This window comes from Gopherus evgoodei, unplaced genomic scaffold (genome assembly GCF_007399415.2).
Source record: "Gopherus evgoodei ecotype Sinaloan lineage unplaced genomic scaffold, rGopEvg1_v1.p scaffold_63_arrow_ctg1, whole genome shotgun sequence".
Taxonomy (NCBI): Eukaryota; Metazoa; Chordata; order Testudines; family Testudinidae; genus Gopherus; species Gopherus evgoodei.
In genome coordinates, this window is record NW_022060084.1 from 456,862 (window position 1) to 482,772 (window position 25,911).

General features: G+C 43.9%; 1 protein-coding gene across 1 annotated transcript in view; it reads right to left on the reverse strand.

Annotated features, from left to right (window-relative positions):
* Window positions 1-9,520: 9,520 nt before the first annotated feature.
* The window catches only part of LOC115643589 (E3 ubiquitin-protein ligase TRIM71-like), a 39,106-nt gene continuing 22,715 nt past the window's right edge, over window positions 9,521-25,911 (reverse strand). Inside the window, exons 3-4 of the mRNA XM_030547602.1 lie at window positions 13,715-13,849; window positions 9,521-10,972 (exon numbers count right to left, since the gene is read on the reverse strand). Coding sequence (XP_030403462.1) covers window positions 9,521-10,972; window positions 13,715-13,849 — 1,587 coding nt within the window. The remainder of the gene's footprint in view (window positions 10,973-13,714; window positions 13,850-25,911) is intronic.

Consider the following 25,911-nt stretch of genomic DNA (forward strand, 5'->3'; position numbering starts at 1 on the left):
CTCTGTCTGGTCCCTGATTTATACTAAAAATACCTGTGATTAAATCATGGGGGGGATGATGCTGGGGGGCACGAGGGGGTCACTGCAGGGAGGGCTGGGAGGAGACACTATTGAGGGGGAGTGCCTGGGGCTAGCAGCCCCAGCTGCCAGAGGCTGCAGCTGATCTGGCTGGCGCCCAGGGACTGCTGCCTGGGTCAGTGGACCATGGATGCTCCGGCCACCCTGGGCCCCTGTGGGGGGCCGCCAGAGAAGCGGCTGCTGTGGCTGTTTTCAGGGCCACTCCAGCAATGGCCCGTGTGACTGTCTTGGGGACCCCTGTCATAACATTTTTCCCAGATCTGGACCTTAGCGTCCATAATATGGGTGTTAGCATGAAAACCTCCAAGCTTAGTTACCAGCTTGCACCTTATAATGCTGCCACCAGCCAGGGATTTATACAGTGCCTAGCTCACTGTGGTCTCCCCAAAACCTTCCCTGGGGGACCCCAAGACTCAGATGCCTTGAGTCTTACAACAAAGGGGAATCAACCATTTCCCTTTCCCCTCCTCCCCTCCAGGTGTTCCCTCCCTGGGTTCCTGGAGAGATATACAGAAGCAAGCTCCGTGAATCTAAACAGAGGGACTCCACCCTCCCTGTTTCCAGTCCTGGAAAACACAAGTACCGAGAGAGCTAATCTCTGCCCCCCCTCCTTCACCCAGAGGGTATGCAAAGTCAGGCTTAGTAAATCTAACACAAAGAGATTTTCCCCCTGACTTCTTCCTCCTACCAATTCCCTCGTGAGCTGCAGACTCAGTTCCCTGGAGTCCTCACTAAAGAAAGACTCCAACAGGTCTTAAAAAGAAAGCTTTATATAAAAAGAAAGAAAAAGACATAAAAATGGTCTCTCTGTATTAAGGTGACAAATACAGGGTCATTTGCTTAAAAGAAAAAAATGAATAAACAGCCTTATCCAAAAAAGAATACAATTTAAACATTCCAGCAATTACACACATGTAAATACAAAAGAAAACAATATAAACCTATTGTCTTACTATCTTTGTACTTACAACTTGGAAACAGAAGACTAGAAAGCCAGGAGATAGAAAAATCTCTCTCATAGCTGAGAGGGTCAGACCCAAGACAAAGACAAAGAACTCACACCCAAAACTTCCCTCCACCCAGATTTGAAAAAATCTTGTTTTCTGATTGGTCCTCTGGTCAGGTGTTTCAGGTTACTCCTTTCCAGGTGAAAGAGACATTAACCCTTAGCTATCTGTTTATGACAACCCCCTGTGCAGCTGGCCTCGGACCCAGCTGCTTGTCGGCCCTGGGATCAGCCACACTGGCCCCTGAAGTCATGGAGGTCACAGAAAGTCACGGAATCTGTGACTTCTGCAACCTACGTGACAGACGCGAAGCCCTAATTATTATTTAAATAGCACCAACGGTTTACTTGGCACCTCACAAGCAGTGTTTGGTCACATTTTTAATTTAATATCAAATCTCACTGTATTTTTAGCACAATAAAACTTTTAGCAGCTTCAGTGGTGTAGTCAATCGGATAATGTGCCTTTCAAATGTAATACATTGGCTTACTCTCAAAACGATTTGAATTAATTTGATCATTAATTATAATTAAAAGTATTATTTCCTTTGATTATCTTAGCTTCATTTTTATATAACCACAACCCCCTCATTAATTTGCACAGTCTGACGTGTGAATGTCAGCCAAGAAGAGCATGAGTCTCTCATCATTTCTTGTAAAATCAATGAGAAACCTCCATGAAGGCCATTGATTTATTTCAAAGCACAGACACTGTACTGAACATAAGGACAGCTTTGCTTCTGAGACCGGATATCCGCTGACCATGTAGCGGAACTGAAACAGCAATAACAAGTTCAGAAAGGCCTCTAAGGTACTACTTTCCTCTGCGTAACGGATCAATTGCAATACCTTCTTCATGAAGACTTGGCTCTGAAAGGCAACCAATCAAGCAATTTTACACTAAGATCTATCTGAAGGATGAAAGCTCCCTTGGGAAACATTCCATAGAACCTCTGCGGTAGACAGGATTTATGTCCGAGCTTCCTTCTCTAATGTAGTCATCCAGGCCAACATATTACATATCTGTATTGTGATGGGGCAAGGCCAGATGGCTACAGTAAAGTACTGAGAAACAGGTATGTTAGCCCCAGGCTAAACAAATCCCTAGGATCCTGGTAACCAAATGGCAGTTGCTCCAGGTTAATCAAGGCACCTGGGGCCAATTAAGATCTTTCTAGAAGGCAGTGGAGATAGCTGCTTTAATTAGAACACCTGCAGCCAATCAAGGCAGGCTAATCAGGGCACCTGGATTTAAAAAGGAGCTCACTCCAGCCAGGGAGGAGCCAGAGGAGCGGAAGTGTGTGTGAGGAGCTGGGAGCAAGAGGCACAAGGAGCTGAGAGTGAGAGGATGCGCTGCTGGAGGACTAAGGAGTACAAACGTTATCAGACATCAGGAGGAAGATCCTGTGGTGAGGATAAAGAAGGTGTTTGGAGGAGGCCATGGGGACGTAGCCCAGGGAGTTGTAGCTGTCATGCAGCTGTTACAGGAGGTACTATAGACAGCTGCAATCCACAGGGCCCTGGGCTGGAACCGAGAATAGAGGGCAGGCCCGGTTCCCCCCAAACCTCCCAACTCCTGATCAGACACAGGAGGAGTTGACCCAGACTGTGGGGAAGATCACTGAGGTGAGCAAATCTGCCAAGAAGCGCAGGACCCACCAAGATAGAGGAGGAACTTTGTCACAGTATATATTTAACCTGTCTGCCTAAAAGTTAGGCACTTTAAACCACGTTTAGGCACGTAAACAACAATGGTCTGATTTTCACCCACAAATCCCTCTGAGGTCAGTGAGACTCACAGATACTCAGTACTTACAAAAAGTGACCTGATGTTCAAAGGTGCTGAATGCCTGCAGCCCCTATCAGCTTCAGTGGTAGACTTTGTGGATGGAAAGCAGGCCTAATAAAAAAAACTGCATGTGCGATATACGTACCAAGGACTTGGGTTCAAAGAAATTTGCCACACTCTATAGGTTCAGGGCCTTTTTTTTTAATTCTGTTGTATTTTGTTTTATCCCTGGGTTTGGGATAATATTAGTTTCTCATGGACTGGGAAGTAAAGGGGGCTGAAATATTTTTAGTCGACCCTAGGCAACTTTAGTATTCTGGCATTTGCTAACTTCCAAGTATTTGACTTCATAACATGAATGTTCTTTTAACATAGAGGGGTTTTGTAATTTTATATAGCAAAAATAGTATGAAGAAAATGTAATTAAACACAGAAAATAAAATATTATAAACACATTTTTAAAATTCGAGTTTATAAAAACATTGCATAATTCTTTATAAGCCTAAACTTACACACTGATTTGTGAATTTCATTTTATCTTTTAATACAATTAAAAGCAAAACATATTTCTATTAAATTAAAAAAAAGGCAAAAAACCAACCTAAGACAAGAGGGTGGTTTAAATACACAGCGTGAAGAGGTATTCAAACACAGTTCAGTCTGCAAGGACTCAGTTCAATGAAATTATGTCCTGCTTCTCTTTTGTGAAAATATAGGCAAGGCTACAGAGTCCATTTTAAAAATTAATTGGTGGTGATCTTCCTTGACTTTGTACTGTGAATGCCTGGACTCTGTTTTTTTGTTGTTGTGTTTTTTAAGTATGAAATCCTGCTTTTTTCCATATTATGTTCTGGTCTGTGTCATAATGCACCTTGAGCAGAGGTAACAGACCTGTGGTCTGACTCCATTATTAAAGAAGAACATTAGTAAGCAATGACTAGTGTCCACTGTGGCCCTGAAGCAGTGATAGCCAATCATAACTAATATGCAAGGGTGTCGGTCTCTCTACACAGTTATTTGTATTGTCTCATCATAATCGTGTAAAAGGGCCTGTAACGGACGTCATAAATCTCACATCCATTCCCCTAAAGGAAGCGGGGGGATGGAGAAGAAATAACTGGAGAAATTGACTGGAAGAATTTCACAGAGCATGTCAAAGAAAGGGTAGAAGACGTGAAAAATGAACCCTGGAATATGTAGCATTTAGCCAAGGCAACACATCACTCATAGGAGCACACCTATGTACTAGTGATCTCTGTTGCCTGTATACAAAAAGCTTTGAAAATTCAAATAGTTTAAGGTGCTTCCTGTTAATAATTAGAAGAACTACCACTGAGCTATACTCGAAAAGAGATTAGATTGTAGACAGAGAGCTCATTGATGTAGACAGCCACACACGTACAACCAGACCTCCCTTCACTCCTTATAGACCAGAATGTTCTTTCAGCTTTCCTGCGGCACAGGCCCTTCACATTCAGAGGAGCGAGCCGGGCACACACCCTATGGATCCGTTTTCTGGGAAGGTGTGTACAGTACACAGCCATTTAGAATTTGGCTCTTGATGTCTGTATTCTAAACTGACATTAATTCCTAGCCAGACAGACCCTCGCCCTACACTATGCCACACCATCCATCCAACCCCAGCCCTTCCTACCAACCCCACACTACGCCATGATGTCCAGCTTCCCCCCCACCCCTGCCCCACTCACCCACCATGGCTCCCCCGCTTACTGACAGGGTCCACTCCCCCCCCTTTCCACCTCAGTCTCAGCTGGTTAAACTGTACTGGGAACTCCCTGCCACGGGCCAGCCTGTCCTCAAACCACCAGGGGTGATGGCAGAGGCCCCAGACACGAGACCCGTTTCATCTCTGAAGGCTAGAGGAGGAAAGAGGGGGTGGGCAGGGGGTCTAGAGGACAGAGGAGCTTGGGTAGATGTTTGTCTCTCATCTCCAAGTATACTGCAGACCCCAACATTTGTCCAAAGCCATGGGGGCTAAAGAGGGCTGCTGCCTGCATAACCAATTATGATGCAACTTTTAAACTAGACTGTGCTGCCTGGCACTTGTGCCTGCCATAGGATCCCCAATGTACTTCACAAACAACAAATTTAGTACCCCGAGAGGTAAAGGAGTATCGCCCACATTTTACTGATGAAGAAATGGAGGCACCACAATTAAGCGACTTGCCCATGGCTACACTGGAAATCTCTGGAAGAACTGAGAATATATTCTGATATAAGGCCCATGCCTTAGCCAAAGATCGTCCTTCATTCACAAAAGTGATATTGATTTATCAAGGCACGGTGCAAAACCAATCTATTTGTTAAATTGAAAATATTTTGGCCTTGCAACAAGTTACTATTACCTGCATATTTTTGGGAAAAAGAGTTTGGTATTTTTAACAAAGGTCTCATATTTCCTATACTTTATTCCTTTGGTCTTTCAGAACACGACATACACTTCCTCAATTTTTGTTTTAGAAGCTTTATCGTTTACAGAGAACCAGTTTCACTTTCTCCACAATGTGCTCTGTCCTTTTTTATAGGATGCAACAGAACGTTTTTTTAAATGGATAACACACACATACACGAGACCCAACCTTGCCATGAAAAAACCTCATATTTATTTGGTTAACCAAAAATTAAAAAAAACTGCATAGGAACATTTTAAAGTCCACAGAGACACTGACTTTGTTTTAAGGCTGCCAGTAGCTGATACATCATCCCCTTGCTACATCCTTCAGCCTTCTCTATGGATCACAAAGATACATTCAGAAGCCTCCATTAACACAAGAGTTCTCTAACACTGTTAGTTTGTTCTACGTAACAGTTTGCCCATAACCTGTCATGCTTTCTTCTTTGCAGTACGTAACATTTTAAGTTACAAAGCCCAGCAATTTTTGTCGAAATAGACAAGTGAACCCTTTTTTGGATAATAGGGGGTTGTGTTAATGGCAGGGTTTTTTGACATGACCTGTTCCATTAACAGTTATAAATGCTGTTTTTAATGAGCTGCTCAGAGCAATGTCTGTCCCACTGAGCATTTTTTCTTAGTAAGAAAACAGCACGATTAATCACAAAATAGAAAAGTAGAGAGCAGCAGAACAGGAAACTACAAGAGCAATTGGTTCAAGGTGCACAACTGCCAAGAACTGACAGAATCATTCTTGAAGCTTGTGGCTTTACTGTGCTGAACTAGATCAAGATGACAAATACTTCTAACTGAGTAATTACATTTTATGAGATGGGCTTGTATCTGCAGTAAATCAAGCGAGGACTAAAACTGTCTACAGAATTTGTTACACTGGTCTTAATTGGACAGAGCTTCTATTTGCTTTTGATGTTTCCATTTTCTAGGAATCTATGTCTCAACAAAAGTAACAAATTAAATAGTATGTATGGGCCCTCACTCTTCTTACTTAAAATATATCAACCACCAACCAAGATAAGCATGACAAGTAATGCACAATACAAACAATAGTCACATACAGTAAGAACCCTCCCCTCACCCCTCCAATCAAGGTGACTAAACACACTTTACAGACTAGTTAAAAACTTTTTAGTCCTTTTAGGAGGGAAACAGAGCAAAACTCGGGAACAAGACATCTCTTCTTCATAAGGAAGTTACTACATAGACTGAGAAGTATTCTACAAATCTATAAAGGAGTTTACGGGTCTGGTAATTTAAAAAAAAGTATCTACCCTACTTCACTACGCAGACATATAACAGTCAGTAAGGCTCTGTAAAAAAGAGTTTTAAAACAAAAATATCTACCTGAGTTTGCAAGCTGATAAAATCATTAAGAGAAGGAAGAAGATGCCAAATTGGCTTGTTAACCCCTAAGATCACTTAGAAAGACATCAAGGTACATTTTCCATCATAACGTTTACCAAACCCAACACAGCATATATCCATTAGTGGTTTTCTATACCCACCTCTTCCAACTTTTGTCACTCAACAATGACTAGGGGAGAAAAACAAGAATTTTTAATACAGTAAAATGATAATGTGCTTCTCTAAACTTTATTCCACATGTAAAATCATGGATCTATTGAAAGCCACTATTAAAGTCAAATACACATTCAATACAAGGGCTGCCTCTGGTAAGAACATTCAGTCTGAATTGCCTTCCAGGAACAGAAACTTGTAATCTATCTCATTCCCTTCAAGCATTTGGTATAGCATGGTGTTTAAAGAAATTATACTCTTAGAGTCTTTTCTGACAGGATACATTTGTGGGCATGCAAAAATAGATAAAATATTTTTCTTTTGTAGAGAGACGTAAAGGTCTTAAGGACATAGGAACTCTGCAAATAAAGACACAAAATGTGTCATTTCAACTGGCAGTGTCATACTACTGAAAAAAAAATCAGTTTCAGTTTGCATAATTCCTAATGAAAATGAGTCCAATTAACAGGAGGAGGATTAGAATTAATTTGCCCGAGTGTAAGAATATTTGTTTTTTATTTATGGTTCTTTAGCCAGGACAGCCTACTATTTCCACAGGGAGGCAACAACAACAAAAAATAGCCACCTGTACACATCTAATATTTCCATTTAAACAAAACTGCGTATCCTACAGACAGGATGTGCCCTTCCCCTGCATGCAGCCTTACACTTTTGTCTGAGACCATCTGATACTAAACTGAGGTAAATGCTTCACTTCTCCATGGTAAGGTAGAACTTTAAGAAACAAAAACAACTGGGTCTCTATTTGTGCATTCTGTACCACAGCAAACTGGGTTCCACCAATCTTCAAAGGACTTGAGGACCTGAGGTACAATATCTAACGCAAGTACCAGTGCTGAATTTTTTAGACAGCTCTAAACTGTTTCTCTAAATACCTCTCTCTCTCTGTCTCTCTTTTATTTATTTATTTTTTATTTTTTTAAGAAAAATACCCTATTACATTTTGGCACCATTTGGATACACTCTTTTACCAAATAAAAACACCACCACTTTGGCACATTTCTTTAAAACCCAGAACTGAACATAGAAATTTTATGAACTTCAAAAGAAGTAAAACCTTTGGCTGGATCAAGCCTAAAGACTGCTCTGGAAATAAATGAATTTGGCTTAACTATAACTAGACTGAGTCAATCGCCAGCAATTCCAATGGAATGCCACAACGAAGTGGCTCCTTCTGTTTCCAACTTGATGATTTTTGGCCCTCATATACATTAAATTTTAGGTTTTTCCCTTCTTTATGGTATGCACTTCTGGATTTCCCTACATCAGTTATACTTAAAGGGTACAAATTAAAGGAGTGACTGGTACTGCATCATCTAACACCATGGCTACCTCATAAATCCTCAGCTAGGACAACACTGAAACGCTCACTAAAACAGTTCTGAAATAACAGGACTGCTTCATATGGCTGAATTAGGAGATGATGAGAGTTAACTGATGATAACATTTCACAAAGCGAAAATGTACTGACAGCCAACATTGGTACAGTTACATTCCTTTGGGAGCATTCAGTGTACAAGTCTGTAGATCAAAATCAATTATTCTTCTCCAAAGCTAGAGCCTGGGGTAGGGGTGAAGAGACAAACAAAGCTTCTCCTTCCCCTAATCCACTTCTACCAGTTCAGGAGATTATACTGAGCAGTTTAAGAAAATGCAGGAGTTTGCAACCCAGTGTCAGACCTTTGCTCACCTTCCTTACACTCCTGTCCTGTATGTCTATTCGCCCGTTTTCTACATGTATCAGGACACCGGAGGCATTATCCAACAATTTTCCATGAACATACACAGAATAAATGTTGCACTCGATTTGAAATCCTACCAATGATACACCAAATAACCAAGCCCCTATGGGGCATATGATGTTGGTATTAAACTTTTCCTATAATAATATTACACTACTTATTCTCATTGGATTATAAGCACTCCATTTTATATGCTACACTAATATTTTTAAACGGGAGCAAGTGTGCTTAAGCACTATCTATTACAGTAACAGTACAGGAAATTGTTTGGGTAGCCACACAGCCCTTTAAAAAAAGAAAAACCAAAAGCTTCCCAACGTGATGTGAAATACTTCTAAATCAAATAGTCTTGTTGTCCTGTAATCAGATCCAGTGAATTAAGTAAACAGAAACTGTAAAGGAAGATAGTATGCCTCCCACAAATAAAGACAGGTGTGTGGGCTTCTCCAGTCTTGTGCAGCAACATAATATGACATGGCGAAGGTCAACAGAAATTCCACCAGACTTCACATCTCTATGCTAAAAACACAATGAGTTATAAAAAGGAGAACAGGAAAAAGTTATCTCCTGCAGCAGCATTTAAAACAAAACCAAACCCCTCCCAACAACCTGCCCCCCACAAAACCACAGTATGATCAAGAATACAAATCCTTCATCACACAACTACCTAATGTGCACAGTAACACGTTTGTGCATGATGCCCCATGTGCGGAAGAGGTCAAACTTACTGCTGGGGGGCAGGAGTGAGGCGGAGAACACAAAGATAATGAGGTAAACAGAATTTATAACTTTACAGGATAATTCCCTGCAGAAAAAGTAAGTACATTCATCTGTAAAAAAAATTAAAGATGAAATGGGTTGGAATTAAAGTATTTTTTTGTTCTCTTAAAAAGAATTTCCATGAGACAGTTTCTTCCTAATTCAGGTAACACAGATTAGAAGATGAGAATTCGATTGTTTCCTAAGTCAACCACAACAATCCTGCCATCAGGGGTGACAGCTATACCTGAAGGTCGGTCCATTTGACTAACGCCACTTCCCTGACTGCCAAATTTGCACAAAAATCTACCATTTGACTTAAATATCTGCACTCGGTGGTTCCTAGAATCAGCCACAATGATGCACCCCTCTTGATCCACCGCCACGCCTTGCGGGCGCAGGAACTGGCCGTTGCTGGTGCCTTTTGACCCAAGGAAGTGTGTCAACTGTAAATCTGGATCAATAAAGACAAGGCGATGATTATTTAAATCCGTTACCACCAGGTAGCCTTCTTGATTGAAGGTAACACCTCTGGGATGATCAAGATGGTTTAAGAGTGCCCCCTCGAAGCCATATTTATTCAGAAACTCACCATCAGGTCCAAACAGTTGAACCCGATGGTTCTTTGTGTCGGAGACCAGGATTTTGCCATCAGTGTTGACTGCCACATCCCATGGGTAATTGAATTGTCCATTCTTGTTTCCCTTTTCCCCAAATTTCAGAATGAACTGCCCATCAAATGTAAAGATCTGGATGCGATGATTATCCTTGTCAGCCACGACAATCCTATGCGAGATATCACAGGCAACACCAGCAGGCTGATCGAACTGACCAGGCGCAGAACCCCACATGCCAAATCTGTGATGAAAGTTGCCACAGGGCTTAAACATGTGAATGCAGTTATTACTGCGATCAGCCACCATAATGTACCCCTCTCTGTCTACACAAACTCCCCAGGGGTGACACCACTTGCCATTGTTGTTTTTCTCGCTGACAAATGAAAGCTCTGGTAGGTCAATGACAACGTAACCGAGCCCAGATTTTACCATGACCTTGAACGGACTGTTCTCTATGTGACGGTTGTACACCATGACAGAGATTAGATGTTCTCCCTCCTGCTGTGGTCTGTAATTGACCAGGTAGGTTCCATTCTGCTGATCATGGACACCTGTGCTGAACTGGTTTCCATCAGGACCCATCATCACTGCGGAGATCATATCGCCCCCTGAAAGGCATGGGTCACCATCATGGTCATAGCATTTCACTACGAAGGAGGCCACTTTGTCCTGTAGTGCACGTTTGAGACCTTTCCCAGTGGCTCTGGTCAGAGGAGCAAAGGCCCCACTGCTGACACACCCCATTGATTTAATGGCTGTATACAGAGCCTGGTTAGGAGGAGTGAACATGATTCTGTCATCCTCCTGCGGCTGTAGAAGGCCTCTCATATTCTTCAGCTCCTGCACTTGAGCCAGCATGCAATCCCGAGCGAAGAAAATATCCGTGCTACGACCCTTCTCTAGGACCTGCTGAACCACACTAATAGTGTTGTCCAGTTTATTTAGATTCTGACGCAACTTTTCAACTTGCAGGTAAAGGGACTTGGCTTTGACTTGGTTAATCTTTTCCACCTTAAAAACAAACAAAACAAAAGCATTACATTAATATTAAAAGACAGCTAGCAGTGCAGAAATATTTTTCTAGTGGTGCTTTTTTAATTCCTACATAAAAGATTCTGTTGTAGTTGCCACAGGGATGTTAAGAGATCATGAATGGAAGGGGAAGTGGTCTGCAGGACAAACTCTCTATGAAGATGTGGTCCATATGAGGAAAATGATTAGGGGAAATGTGGATGTTTATTACAAAATGAACCTGCTGAGAATCACTGGTCCCTCCTCTGACAAATACAGCCTTAATTAAAAGCAACACACACTTCTGCCATTAAGTTCTGCTGCAACAGTTTGCTATTTAAAACAAAGGTTATTATTAATTATTTATTATTATTATTATTAACTAAAAATAGTCTCCTTGCTTTGCAGTTTTCCCATCTTCCAGTCACAAGGAGCACTAAGTTACTGGCATAATAGGATTTATAGGCAGAGTGACAATTTTTTTGCCCATTTATTTTAATACATGTTTTTCTTCAGTACTTCAGCAATCCATTCAAGATGTTAATGGCAAACACACATGCCTTGGAAAGTGAATGATATGTGCAATCATTTCATTGTTGCAGAATGTACTCCACCAACAGTTATGCAGCCAAGCAAACATTCAGAAATGTCCAGTAGTGTGTCCAGCTGCTCAATGTGCATAGTGTTTGACGACTGCAGTTATATGTTTGCTTGATTGATTAACAGATGAAGGAAGAAGTCCTGCAAGGGTGAAGTGTGGACATGTGTTGTTAAACTTACAAGGCGTGCAGTTTCTCCCTTCCTCAGAACAGATCCCAAAGGCTTAATATTCAAAAGTGACTAGAAAGTCACTAATCACTTCTGAAAAGTTAGGCCTAAAATGCTACTTACATTTTTTTTTCCTGGATGTACTGAGTTAAAAGAAAAACTTTGTCAAAGCTGTCAGCAGTTGGTTATTTCCTCTTTTACAGATATATTTCAAAAAAAGCAAGCTATTTTAAAATTAATTCTGAAAATGTTTCTGGTGTCTGTGTCTGGTGAACATGTGGACTCATACCTGTACAAAGGACTGCAGGGAAGTGGAAAACATATTCTCTGCTGGGTTTTGTTGTTTGTTTGTTTAGTTTTTTTAAATGAGGAAAATCAAAAGCTTAGTTTATGTCACAATAGCAACATTCAAAAGTTAGAGATGTGTAGCCTGTCAAAGGGGTGTTTGTTTTTCTGAAATAGAAATGTGCTATCATGGAAGTCAAGAACATGTTGCTGGGCTGGAGTTTGGAGCTTGACAACAGTGAGGCCTAATGCTGGATGAAATAAGTGAGACAGCTCAGAGGCAAGTTGAAGAGAAGTTAGGAAATAACCCCAGGTCATATTGTAAACATGTTTTGTTCCTAACTGGTTTTTACAAGTGTTTTAGATAAAATGCAAATATTTTGGAAAAATGTTACATTGATAGTTACTGACATGTATTTATTCAGATGCTAATTAAGGCATAAATAGCCAATGAGAAAATAGAAAATGTTTAATTAAGGTAAAAAAGTTGGATTTAATGCTAATTACGCCGTTATTGTTACTGATTATAAAAAGAGTACTACACTGGTTTTGGATAGGTACACCCATCCATCCGAGAAAGGTTTATACCTATTCTTCTCATTCAGAGACTGATCACCCATGAATGGATCGTTTCACCTTAGAACGAGAGTACAAATGCAATGAATGGCTACATAGTGAAGCCTGTTTATTTAATATAAAATGGTTGAGCAAAGTCTTTAATTTTATCACTTGTGTCATTTACAGTCCTCCACTAAATTGTCTGCAATCACCCTAGAGGCTTGAACTGAGGAGGAACACAGGCAGGAGGCACATATTTTAAAGCCTGAGATCTCCGCATTGGAGGGGAGGGGGAGCGGAAGAGAATGAAATGACTCCAAAAACGCAGTTCTACTCCTAAAACTATAAAACAATTATAAAAACAATAAACCACTCTAAAACTAGCTATGTGCAATTGTGTATTTTTTCAGTGCATCACACACAGAAGAGGACACTAAAGTTTCAACCCAGACCATGCAGCAGCAAGAAGGAACTGGAAATGTGATCGGTCCGCCCTGCCCTTTAGCACCTTGGACGAACCTATGAGGCAAGACAAGGGCTCAGTGCGAAACAATGGATACTATGAATTTCAAAATCTCCAGCTGCAGATGCATGGTGCGCCTGTTTAAATCCTCAGTGGAATATAACAGGGACCATCACTCAAAGAAGAAGTCAGAATTCCTCTGTTTAATAACTGAAGAAGCCCTTTTCCCAGAGTTGTGCAGTGTTCCTGCAGGGCCACGCAGAAAGTCCAACAGAAATTGAATTTCAGTATTTCTCTGTGAACCAGGAATTCTGTGTTCTGCCCAACTCTGTTTGCGGATCCAGCAATAATCAGGGCTACCGCATTTCCTATTCATTCCTCTGACACAGTAAATTTTTGTTCTTAAAAGTACATATTTTGAATTTAACCGATATATATTTAGCATGTGCCAGATTCTACCATCCTCATTCATGATGAAAATACCTTAAACCTCAACTCAATTTTAAAATGGGACTACCTGTATTGTAAATACCATGCAAAATACAACTCAACACAAGGGTATCATAACATGGCCCTATTCTAACTTAAAGACAGGTCAGACTTCCATATTAAAGGTTAATTGTTAGTAACTAGAACAGATAAATATATCTATATAAAAAGCTTTTAACCTTCCACAGCAGCTCACGCTCCCGGTTTTCCAGGGCCTTCTTATGTCGACATGTCATAGCTCTGATTTCAGACTGTCGCGTCTTTGCTTTCATTTCAACCTGCTCTGCCACAGCTTGGACCTGTTCAATACTCAGCTGGAGAATAAACAGAACACACATATTGCTTAGTCAAACCAACTTAAGCTGCATTAGGTGATGGTGCTTACACTTAATCCAATGCTTCCAGCACTAGAACAGAAACAGGTCAATGGGCTCTCACAATGCTGCTGTACTACGAAGTTCAAAGCAGCTGTTTTCATGTAGTTTTCCTGAGTTCATGTCAGTTTCACATATTAGATCCTGGAATTTATACAAAATTCACTACATAGGACCAAATGCTTCCTCAGTATAGCCTGTGCAAACGCCACTGATACTAGCATTGACACAGGATTCAAGTTAATGTACATGTTGATTAAGTCCGATATCAAACCTATATTTTTTAGACATGTGTGTTGAGAATTCAAAATGACCTTCTTATCCCGAAGTACTTTAGACTAACAATACATTTGCTACAAGATACAAGTCTAGTCTTCTAGTAAGACTTCTGCTTTCCACTAATGCAGAGGTCCCTAAAGTGCGGAGCATGTCCCCGCAGGGGGCTATGAAGGAACGTCCAGTTGCAGGGAGTGCAGTGGGCTCGGGCCAGTCCACACAGAGGTAGGGAGGGTGTGCCACTCAGTCCCTCCCCGGCCCCAGCTCTGCTCGGTCCTGCTCCCAGCTGTCCCTGGCTCCTGGCCTCACTCTCAACCTCGGCTCCATTCCTGGCCCAGAGCAGAGGCTGGGAACGGAGCCACACCTTGTCGCAGGCCAGCTGTGGCTCCACTCCCACCCCCAACCTCGGCCCCTGGCCATGGCCCCAGACCCACCCCCAGCCCTCTTACCCTTGTCTGTGTTTCCACTATCACCACTACCCCGAGTGGCAGCTCTGCTCCCGGACCTGGGGAGGGTGAGGCACGGACAGGGGTAAGGATTAGGGTTAGGAGCTGCGACCTGCAGAAATTTGGGGACCACTGTATTAATCTATGCAAGTCAATTCTATGTAGACAGCAATACTTTTTATATATGACTTGGAGAAAGGAGTGGTGGCACATGAAAATAAAATTAAGCCTACTGGCACTTGAAACTTGGAGAGACATGAGCAAGTCTTAGATAGAGACTGAAACTTCAAGTCCTCTAGACACAAGTGTAGTCAACTTTCCTGTTTTCTATTTAATAAAGTGAAACTATCAGCATTTATACAATGCAGTCAGAGAAGTGTGGTGAAAACATTAAAAGAAGAGTCAACTTAGAAGGCAAACTTGGAGCACACAGGAGACAGAAAAAAATTCAGACAAGTGACACCTAAATGTTACTATAATTGAAAAATTAGAAAAAAATGTGTTTTACTCTGTGAAGGACCATTCGATTTCACAATAAGAATAAACTCCTATCTAAATACCATTTTCAGAAGCATGAAAGGTATAATACACCAGAGTTGTATGGTTAGGGCCTCACTTGGGTGTATGTGATCATGAAATCATAGATTTCGCAAATCTAAGGAAGGGTAGAAGGGAATACAGCAAAATAGAGACAATGGATTTCAGGAAGGCGGATTTTGGGAAGCTCAGAGAGCTGATAGGTAAGGTCCCATGGGAATCAAGACTGAGGGGAAAAACGACTGAGGAAAGCTGACAGTTTTTCAAAGGGACACTATCAAGGGCCCAAAAGCAAGCTATTCCGCTGGGTGGGAAAGATAGAAAATGTGGCAAAAGACCACCTTGGCTAAACCATGGGATCTTGCATGATGTAAAAAATAAAAAGGAGTCATAGAAAAATGGAAATTAGGACAGATTACAAAGGATGAATATAGGCAAACAGCACAGGAATTCAGGGGCAAGATTAGAAAGGCAAAGACACAAAATGAGTTCAAACTAGCTACGGGAATAAAGGGAAACAAGAAGACTTTTTATCAGTACATTAGAAGCAAGAGGAAGACCAAACACTTGGAAGGTGGTAAGGTGATAGGGAATAGCCAGCATGGATTTGTAAAGAACAAATCATGTCAAACCAATCTGATAGCTTTCTCTGATAGGATAACGAGTCTTGTGGATAAGGGAGAAGCAGTGGATGTGGTATACCTAGACTTTAGTAAGGCATTTGACACGGTCTCACATGATATTCTTATCGATAAACTAAGCAAATACAACTTAGATGGGCCTACTATAAGGTGGGTGCATAACTGGTTGGATAACTGAACTCAGAGAGTAGTTATTAATGGTTCCCAATTCTGCTGGAAAGGTATAACAAATGGGGTTCTGCAGGGGTCTGTTTTGGGACCGGCTCTGTTCAATATCTTCATCAACAACTTAGATATTGGCACAGAAAGTACGCTTATTAGGTTTGCTGATGATACCAAACTGGGAGGGATTGCAACTGCTTTGGAGGACAGGGTCATAATTCAAAATGATTTGGACAAATTGGAGAAGTGGTTTGAGATAAACAGGATGAAGTTTAACAAAGACAAATGCAACATGCTCCACTCAGGAAGGAACAATCAGTTTCACACATACAGAATGGGAAGAGACTGTCTAGGGAGGAGTTTGGCAGAAAGGCATCGAGGGGTTATAGTGGATCGCAAGCTAAATATGAGTCCAAAGCGTGATGCTGTTGCAAAAAAAGCAAACATGATTCTGGGATGCATTAACAGGTATGTTGTGAGCAAGACATGAGAAGTCATTCTTCTGCTCTACTCTGGGCTGGTCAGGCCTCAGCTGGATTATTATGTCCAGTTCTCGGCACTGGGCAGCACAGCATGGGGAGGAGGTGACCAACCCTCTGTGGAGAAAGAAGTGGTTCAGGACTATTTAAAAAACTGGACGAGCACAAGTCCATGGGGCTGCATGTGTTGCATCTTAGGGTGCTAAAGGAGTTGGAGGATGTGATTGCAGAGCCATTGGCCATTATCTTTGAAAACTCATGGCGAACAGGGAAAGTCCCGGATGACTGGAAAAAGGCTAATGTAGTGCCTATCTTTAAAAAAGGGAAGGAGGAGGATCTGGGGAACTACAGGCCAGTCAGTCTCATCTCAGTCCCTGGAAAAATCATGGAGCAGGACTGCAATCAATTCTGAAGCACTTAGAAAAGAAGAAAGTGATCAGGAACAGTCAGCATGGATTTACCAAGGGCAAGTCATGCCTGACTAACCTAATTGCCTTTTATGAGGAGACAACTGGGTCTGTGGATGAGGGGAAAGCAGTAGATGTTTTATTCCTTGACTTTAGCAAAGCTTTTGATAGAATCTCGCACAGTATTCTTGCCAGCAAGTTAAAAAAGTATGGACTGGATGAATGGACTATAAGGTGGATAGAAACCTGGCTAGATCGTCAGGCTCAATGGGTAGGGATCAACGGCTCCAAGTCTAGTTGGCAGCTGGTTTCAAGTGGAGTGACCCCAAGGGTTGGTCCTGGAGCCGGTTTTGTCCATGATCTTCAATAATGATCTAGAGAATGGCGTGGACTGCACTCTCAGCATGTTTTCAGATGACACTAAACTGGGAGGAGTGGTAGATACACTGGAAGGTAGGGATAGGATACAGAGGGACCTAAAAAAAATTAGAGGATTGGGCCAAAAGAAACCTGATGGGGTTCAACAAGGACAAGTGCAAAGTCCTGCACTTAGGATGGAAGAATCCCATGCACTGCTACAGACTAGGGACCGGATGGTTAGGCAGCAGTCCTGCAGAAAAGGACCTAGGGGTTACAGTGGATGAGAAGCTGGATATGAATCGACAGTGTGCCCCTGTGGCCAAGAAGGCTAACGACATTTTGGGCTGTATAAGTAGGGGCGTTGCCAGCAGATTGAGGGACATGATGATTCCCCTCTATTTGACATTGGTGACGCCTCATCTGGAGCACTGTGTCCAGTTTTGGGCCCCACACTACAAGAAGGATGTGGAGAAATTTGAAAGAGTCCAGCGGAGGGCAGCAAAAATGATTAGGGGGCTGGCACACATGACTTATGAGGAGAGGCTGAGGGAACTGGGATTATTTTGTCTGTAGAAGAGAAGAATGAGAGGGGATTTGATAGCTGCTTTCAGCTACCTGAAAGGGGGTTCCAAAGAGGATGGATCCAGACTGTTCTCAATGGTACCTGAGAACAGGGAGTAATGGTCTCAAGTGGCAATGGGGGAGGTTTAGGTTGGATATTACTCGGAGGGCGGAAAAGCACTGGAATGAGTTACCTAGGGAGCTGGTGAAATCTCCTTCCTTAGAGGATTTTAAGGTCAGGCTTGACAAAGCCCTAGCTGGGATGATTTACTTGGGAATTGATCCTGCTTTGAGCAGGGGGTTGGACTAAATGACCTTCTGAGGTCCCTTCCAACCCTGATATTCTATGATTCCACGATTTTAAGAAAGATGCAGAGAAACTGGAGAGGGTCCAGAGATGAGCAATAAGAATGATTAACGGTCTGGAGAACATGAGCTATGAAGGAAGGCTGAAAGGATCAGGTTTGTTTAGTTTGGAAAAGAGAAGACTGAGAGGGGACATGATAGCAATTTTCAGCTATCTAAAAGGATGTCATAAGGAGGTGGGAGAAAACTTGTTCATCTTAGCCTCTAAGGAAAGAGCAAGAAGCAATGGGCTTAAACTGCAGCAAGAGAGGTTTAGGTTAGACATTAGGAAAAAGTTCCAAATTGTCAGGGTGGTTAAACATTGGAATAAACTGCCTAGGGAGGTTGTAGAATCTCCATCTCTGGAGATATTGAAGAGTAGGTTAGATAAATGTCTATCAGGGATGACCTACACAGTATTTGGTCCTGCCATGAGGTCAGGGGACTGGACTCAATGACCTCTAAAGGTCCCTTCCAGTCCTAGAGTCTATGAATCTATGTTTTGACAGCTGAGGCTAATAATCTCTGAAATGCAATCCTCATAACAGACTAGAGAAAAAGTGTGGTAAGTAGTGTGATACAGCATGGCCAGAGGGCAGCAGGAGAGTGTTAGCAGGGAACCTTATTCCCTACAAGGGGAGGAAGGTTTGCTATAGATTAACTAGAGCACCTGAAGCCAGTTAGAGCACCTGAAGCCAGTTAGAGCATCAGCAGTCAGTCATGTGATAAAACCCCCCTGCTTCAGCCAGACAGTGTGGGAGTTGGAGCAGGAAGGTTTGGTTGGAGCAGAGAGTAGTTTGAAGGAGTTGGAACAGAGAACAGTTTTGAAGAGAGACCAAAAGGAAAGTTTGGAGGAGTGCTGCGGTGGGCTGAGAAATCCAAAAAAACCCTAGGTAAGAGGCACCTGGCTTATGTAGAAGGAGGGCTAGAAGCCCCTGCACAAGCTGAAGGGCAGGAGAGGGAAGTAGCCCAGGGGAAGGAACCGCTAGTTCAAGTGGTTCATCACAAACCTCAGGGCCCCTGGATTGGGACCTGGAGAAGAGGGCGGGCCCAGGTCCCTCCCTCTCCACTCCCCTCCTCAAGGACATTAGTGGGGTAATTAAAATATCGGTTCAGAGGCAAGCAATGGCGCCCTGAACCTTCCCCAAAGAAGAGAAAGCGCGAGACCCAGCATAACAGTACTGGCAATTTGCCACACGTGGTGTCAGGGGTGGGATCTGCGCGCTGGGGACTTAGACCAGGGTTAGGCAAAACCCTCCCATCCTTAAGATGGATGACGTGGTCAAGGCCCTTATACAAGCCACCGCAGCCCAGCAGGAGGGTACCCAGGTCCAAGCAACCGCCCAACAGGAGGTGACTGGAATGCAGCAGGAGACCAATCATCTGTTGATGAGTCAGGCTGCTCAGGACCTAGCCCTGCTGAAAGACCTGGTGAACCAGATGAAGGCCCTTATGGAGCAGAATCGCAACTGTGAAGGGACCCGGACCGTACGGGCTAGCTATTGCCTACAGAAAATGACACAGGAGGATGATGTGGAGGCATACCTCCTGGCTTTCGAAAGAGCAGCCCTGCAGGAGGCCTGGCCCCGAATCAGTGGTCTAGTATCCTTGCCCCATTCTGTGTGGGGAAGCCCAGAAGGTCTACTACGATATGGCTGCAGAGGCTGCAGCAGATTATTCCCAGCTAAAGGCAGAGATCCTGGCCAGGTTCGGAGTAACGACAGCATTGCGAGCCCGGAGGTTTCATGAGTGGCGGTATATGGAGGACAAGACACCCCGATCACAATTGTTTGACCTGATCCACCTGACCCAGAAATGGCTGCGCCCTGAGGCCCTTAGCTCTGAGAAGATGATGGAGGTACTGGTATTGGACCGATATATGAGGGGGCTACCACCAGGTCTCAGGTCTTGGGTTGGCCAGAATGATCCCTCTACCTACGATGAGTTGGTCTCCCTCATGGAAAGACAGCTGGCAGCCCACGAACTGTTCCATACCCCAGGCGGGGAGACATGGCAATCCAGGAAGCCAACCCCAAACCCAATGCCCCGGGCTGTCGAGAACTACAGGAGAGCTGTAACTGGGAGGAAAGACACCGAGGAATGGCTCGAGGCCAGGAAGGGACCTGGGGGTTTGGGGAGAGAGGTGGGGGGGCTGGCCAAATAGCCCCAGGCAGAGCGTGACAATCGGAATAAGGGGGCGGTGTTATGAGTGTGGGGAACTGGGGCACATAGCAGCCCAATGCCCCAACAAGGAAGAACCTATGCAGTGTAATCTGGGGGATTACAGGGAGCAATGTGGCCTAATCGGCCTGGTAGGGGTCATAACAACCTCACATGGATATACCAGACCAGTAAAAATGAATGGTATAAAGGCCATAGCATTAATAGATTCCGGGAGTGCTGTCACACTGGTCTTGGGGAAGTTGGTGGGAACTGACCAACTAACTTGGGCCAAAAACACAGGGGTAACGTGTGTACATGGCACCATGAATTTTTACCCTACAATTCCGGTATGGATTGAGATCCAGGGGAATACTACCAGGGTTTCTGCAGGGGTGATCCCTAAGATCCCCTACCCTGTTTTAATTGGTAGAGACTTCCCCGGGTTTGAGAGCTTACTTACTCCAATAGAGCCAGGGGAGGGTAGCAACCCCCAGGCTGAGATGGAGGCAACTACAGATAGCCTCACCCCAGTGTTTGCCGAATTTGCTCCAGAGTTATTCTCATCCCCTGGAAAACCCCGAAAGTGTAGGTGAGAACGAAGGGCAGATAAAATATTAGGGACGAGGATTCTAGCAGAGAATCAAAAAACTTCCCCTGTGGGTAGGCGAACCCACTCAGGAGGCCAGGAGATAATTCAGGCCAAAGAAGACTCGGAGGCGGTTCCTAGCCCAAGTGGGAGCACCCCAGGGGGAAGAGCAGAAATAGGCCCCCTAGAATTAGGTCAGTTCGGTACTGCATGTGAGACTTTTGGGCAGGACCAGGCTCAAGATCCATTATATGCGAATGTGAGGGAGGAGGTAGTGGAAGTAAATGGTGTGCCTGTGGAAGGAAAGATCAAAGGCCCAAGGCCATATTATGTGCTCAAACGCGATCTTTTGTACAGGATAGAGCAAATACGAGGGGAAGAAGTAGAGCAACTCTTAGTCCCATGGAAACACATAAGGGCAGTACTAGAGTTAGCTCACAGTCATCTATTTGGGGGACATCTAGGGGTAGACAAGACACTGGATAGAATCCTAAGAAGGTTTTATTGGCCAGGGATACGTGCAGAAGTCCAGAGTTATTGTGCCTCCTGTCCTAAATGCCAGTTGCATAGCCCCCGACCTCACTCGCGGGCTCCATCATTACCTTTGCCTATTATTGATGCCCTTTTCAAGAGGATAGCCATGGACATAGCGGGCCCATTAGAAAAATCAGCACGGGGCCACCGAAACGTACTAGTCATCCTTGACTATGCCACGCAGTATCCAGAGGCCATTCCTTTAAGAAACCCCACATCCAAGGCACTAGCAAAAGAACTACTACAGGTTTTCGCCAGAGTGGGCATCCCTAAGGAGATCCTGACAGACCAAGGAACTCCGTTCATGTCAAAACTAATGAAAGACTTATGTGCCCTGCTCCGCATCCAGGCCATACGGACCTCAGTCTACCACCCACAAACAGATGGACTGGTCGAGTGATTTAGTTCTACCCTTAAAAGTATGATCCGGAAGGTGGTGGCACAGGATGGAAAAGACTGGGATACCCTTCTACCGTATCTATTGTTCGCTATACGGAAAGTCCCCCAGGCGTCCACGGGTTTTTCTCCCTTTGAAATATTATATGGACGCCCTCACGCGGGATACTAGATATCGCCAAGGAAGATTGGGAGGAACAACCCAACCCAGGAAAGAATGTCATTGAGCACGTGACACAGATGAGAGAGCGAATAACTCGAGTAACCCCGATAATACGGGAACATTTGGAAAAAGCACAAGAGGCCCAGCAGACATATTACAACCATCGGGCGAAAGTACGGAGATTTCAGCGGGGGGAACAGGTGATGGTGTTAGTACCAACAGCAGAAAGTAAACGTCTAGCCAGCTGGCATGGACCATATGAGATAGTGGAAGCCATTGGGGAAGTGAACTATAAGGTTAGACAACCAGACCATCGAAAGCCAGAGCAAATCAACCACATCAACTTACTGAAGCCCTGGCATGACAGAGAGACGTGTCTGGTCATTCGAAGAGCTCTACCTCAGACAGACAACCCACAGGGACAGGTAAAGATATCTCCTGAATTAACCCCAGAACAATGAACAGAGGTCATTGAAATGATCCACCGGAACCAGGACGTATTCTGTACACAATCGGGCTGAATGACACTAGTCCAACATGATATTGTCACCAGCCCCGGAGTAAGGGTGACGATAAGACCATACTGAATACCGGAAGCTAAAAGGGAAGAAATTAGGATGGAAGTGAAGAAGATGCTGGAACTTGGAGTCACTGAAGAATCCCACAACCAGTGGTCCAGTCTGATCATCCTAGTCCCCAAGCCTGATGGCACCCTGGGGTTTTGTAACGACTTCCGGAAATTGAATGAAGTATCCCACTTCGATGCCTACCCGATACCACGATTGACAAGTCAGTTGATCAGTTAGGCAAGGTCCGATACCTAAGCACTCTGGATCTGACCAAAGGATATTGGCAAATTCCCCTGGCCAAGGATGCGAAGGAAAAGACTGCCTTCTCTACACCCGATGGCCTGTTTCAATACACTGTCCCCCCTTTTGGACTCCATGGGGCCCCTGCAACATTCCAAAGACTTATGGATAAGTTACTACGACCCCATGCCAAGTATGCCACCGCCTATCTAGATGACATAGTCATACATAGCTCTGACTGGGAAATGCACCTAGAAAAAGTAGAAGCAGTGCTCGACGCCCTGCGAAAGGCCGGTCTCACTGCTAACCCTCTCAAGTGCGTGATAGGACTAGCTGAGGCCAGATACCTCGGGCATGTAGTAGGGAGAGGTTTGGTAAAACCCCAGTGGAACAAAGTGGAGGCAATACAAGGTTGGCCTCGACCAATCCACAAAAAACAGGTCAAAGCATTTTTAGGGATAGTAGGATACTATCGGAGATTCATTCCTCATTTTGCCACAAGAGCAGGGCCATTGACGGATCTGATAAAAGCTCGGGGCCCCGAGATAGTAAAGTGCACTTATGTGACAGAAGAAGCATTTGCAGACTTATGGACAGCCCTATGCTTCCATCCAGTACTCATAGTCCCAGACTTTGAAAAGGAATTCATCCTACAAACGGATGCCTTGGAGGTGGGGCTCAGTGCCATCCTTTCCCAAATTGTAGGGGAGGAGGAGCACCCCATCTTGTACCTCAGCCAGAAGCTCCTCCTCAGGGAACAAAAGTACGCTGTTGTCGAAAGGGAATGTCTGGTGATAAAATGGGCTATGGAGACTCTCCGCTACTATCTCCTGGGGCGGTGGTTTACCCTTGTGACAGACCACACCCCGCTCCAGTGGATGCACAGGAACAAGGAGAGGAAAGCCAGAGTGACAAGATGGTTCCTCTCTCTGCAGCCTTTCCATTTTCGGGTCCAGCATGGAGCTGGAAGCCAACATGGCAGTGCTGATGGCCTATCGTGACGGCACTGCCTCTCATCCCAAGTAGCCCAACCCCTTGGTGTTGAGCAGGGTGGGGCGATATGTGATACAGCATGGCCAGAGAGCAGCAGGAGAGTGTTAGCAGGAAGCCTTATTCCCTGAAAGGGGAGGAAGGTTTGCTATAGATTAACTAGAGCACCTGAAGCCAATTAGAGCACCTGAAGCCAATCAGAGCATCAGCAGTCAGTCATGTGATAAAACCCCCTGCTTCAGTCAGACAGTGTGGGAGTTGGAGCAGGAAGGTTTGGTTGGAGCAGAGAGTAGTTTGAAGGAGTTGGAACAGAGAACAGTTTTGAAGAGAGACCAAAAGGAAAGTTTGGAGGAGTGCTGCGCTTGGCTGAGAAATCCAAAAAAAACCCTAGGTAAGGGGTACCTGGCTTGTGTAGAAGGAGGGCAAGAAGCCCCTTCACAAGCTGAAGGGCAGGAGAGGGAAGTAGCCCAGGGGAAGGAACCGCTAGTTCAGGTGGTTCACCACAAACCTCAGGGCCCCTGGGTTGGGACCTGGAGAAGAGGGCGGGCCCAGGTCCCTCCCTCTCCACTCCCCTCCTCAAGGACACTAGTGGGGTAATTAAAATATCGATTCAGAGGCAAGCAATGACGCCCTGAACCTTCCCCAAAGAAGAGAAAGCGCAAGACCCAGCATAACAGTACCGGCAATTTGCCACAGTAGCTATCTAGCTAGTAAGGGCTTCAAACTAGGTATAGAGAGTCTTGTGGTAACGGTCATCGGATGGGCTGGTAGGAAAGATGTTTATAGAATCTTAGGACATCTGGATCAAATCTGACTTGGGTTACAAACTTTTAAGAACATCATTTTCAGTAAAAGAATGTCATGCTAGAATCTATAATCTGCTTGTAAGTATGGGTAACGTCTAAATTTAAGACAAGGGGAGCAATATTCCTGACTGGTAGAAGATCTCCTTGATAAGAGAAGAGAGGAAGTTACATTAAAAAGGAAACAGAAAACAAAAACAAAACAAAACGGGGGGGAGGGGTATTAAAGTTCCAGGCACCTAAATTTGGTCTCTCAAAGCCTGGATAACTTGGAACAAATTAACAAATATTCTGTGTTGTAGGAACAGTGGAGATTCTGTGGCTCAGTAGATTAGGTCAGAGAACTGCAGCCTCAGAGAGAATGGAGTGATGAGGAGGATTCTGAGAAAGATGCATGGAGATGGGAGCAGCCCATTTTTATTCCTGTAATCACAGTGTGCTAGTCTGTGAGCTCTCCCACAGAAGCAAGACAGAGGTCCCCTTCAATGAAAGAGCGGGAATATGTGGGTTAGAGGAGAAGAAAGTTTTACTTCCTTTTAGGAGTCTGCTTTAGACAGCCTTCCAAATGGCCTCTGAGAACTAAGAACCAGCGCACTTGTAAGCTGTGTTGGCCAAATGAATACAGTTCAGAAGAAGATGATTCCAGTTTTACATTTAAACAAACAATAAAACTAAAGAGGATCTGAAAGTAGGTGCTTAGCAGAAGGCATCCGTAACTCTCCCGTGAAGCTATGGAGGTAGAACCAGATTAATTCAGTCCTAATCTGAGGTGTGCAAAATGAATTGCTCATCTTCTACCTCACCCACCATTGGCCAAGTAATCTAAATACTTATCAGCTTCCTTTGCTGCAGTGAAAAGGTGACTGTTTCTGAAACTGAACTCGAGTTCTCCAGCCACAGCAAGAAGAAATCTCATTTTTAAAACTGTCACTTTAATACTGCTAGGAGCCTTGTGGGTTTTGTTGTTGTTGTTGTTGCTGCTGCTTAAACACAGTGTATAATTGAGATAAATGTGGATCTTTGTATTTTCCTCCAATAGGTTACCTTTCCTCAAGACAGTCAAGGAACAAATCCAAGACAAAATGAATCCTCCACACAATCAAGGCTGATTTCGTAATCTAATTATCCAGTTCAAGAAGAAATCATTTTAACTCTATCTGAAGCGAACTCTCCTAGCTCTCCATAGACTTCCAAATTCGGCTATCCACTGTTTTGACACATCCATCTTCTCTAGAAATCACAGTTCAGTCCATTTTTAAATCTGTCTTTGGTTCAGGCATCCGTTTATCAGCTTGGTTTTCAGTAATTACCTCAGGAATACTCTACTGTCAAGGACACAAAAGA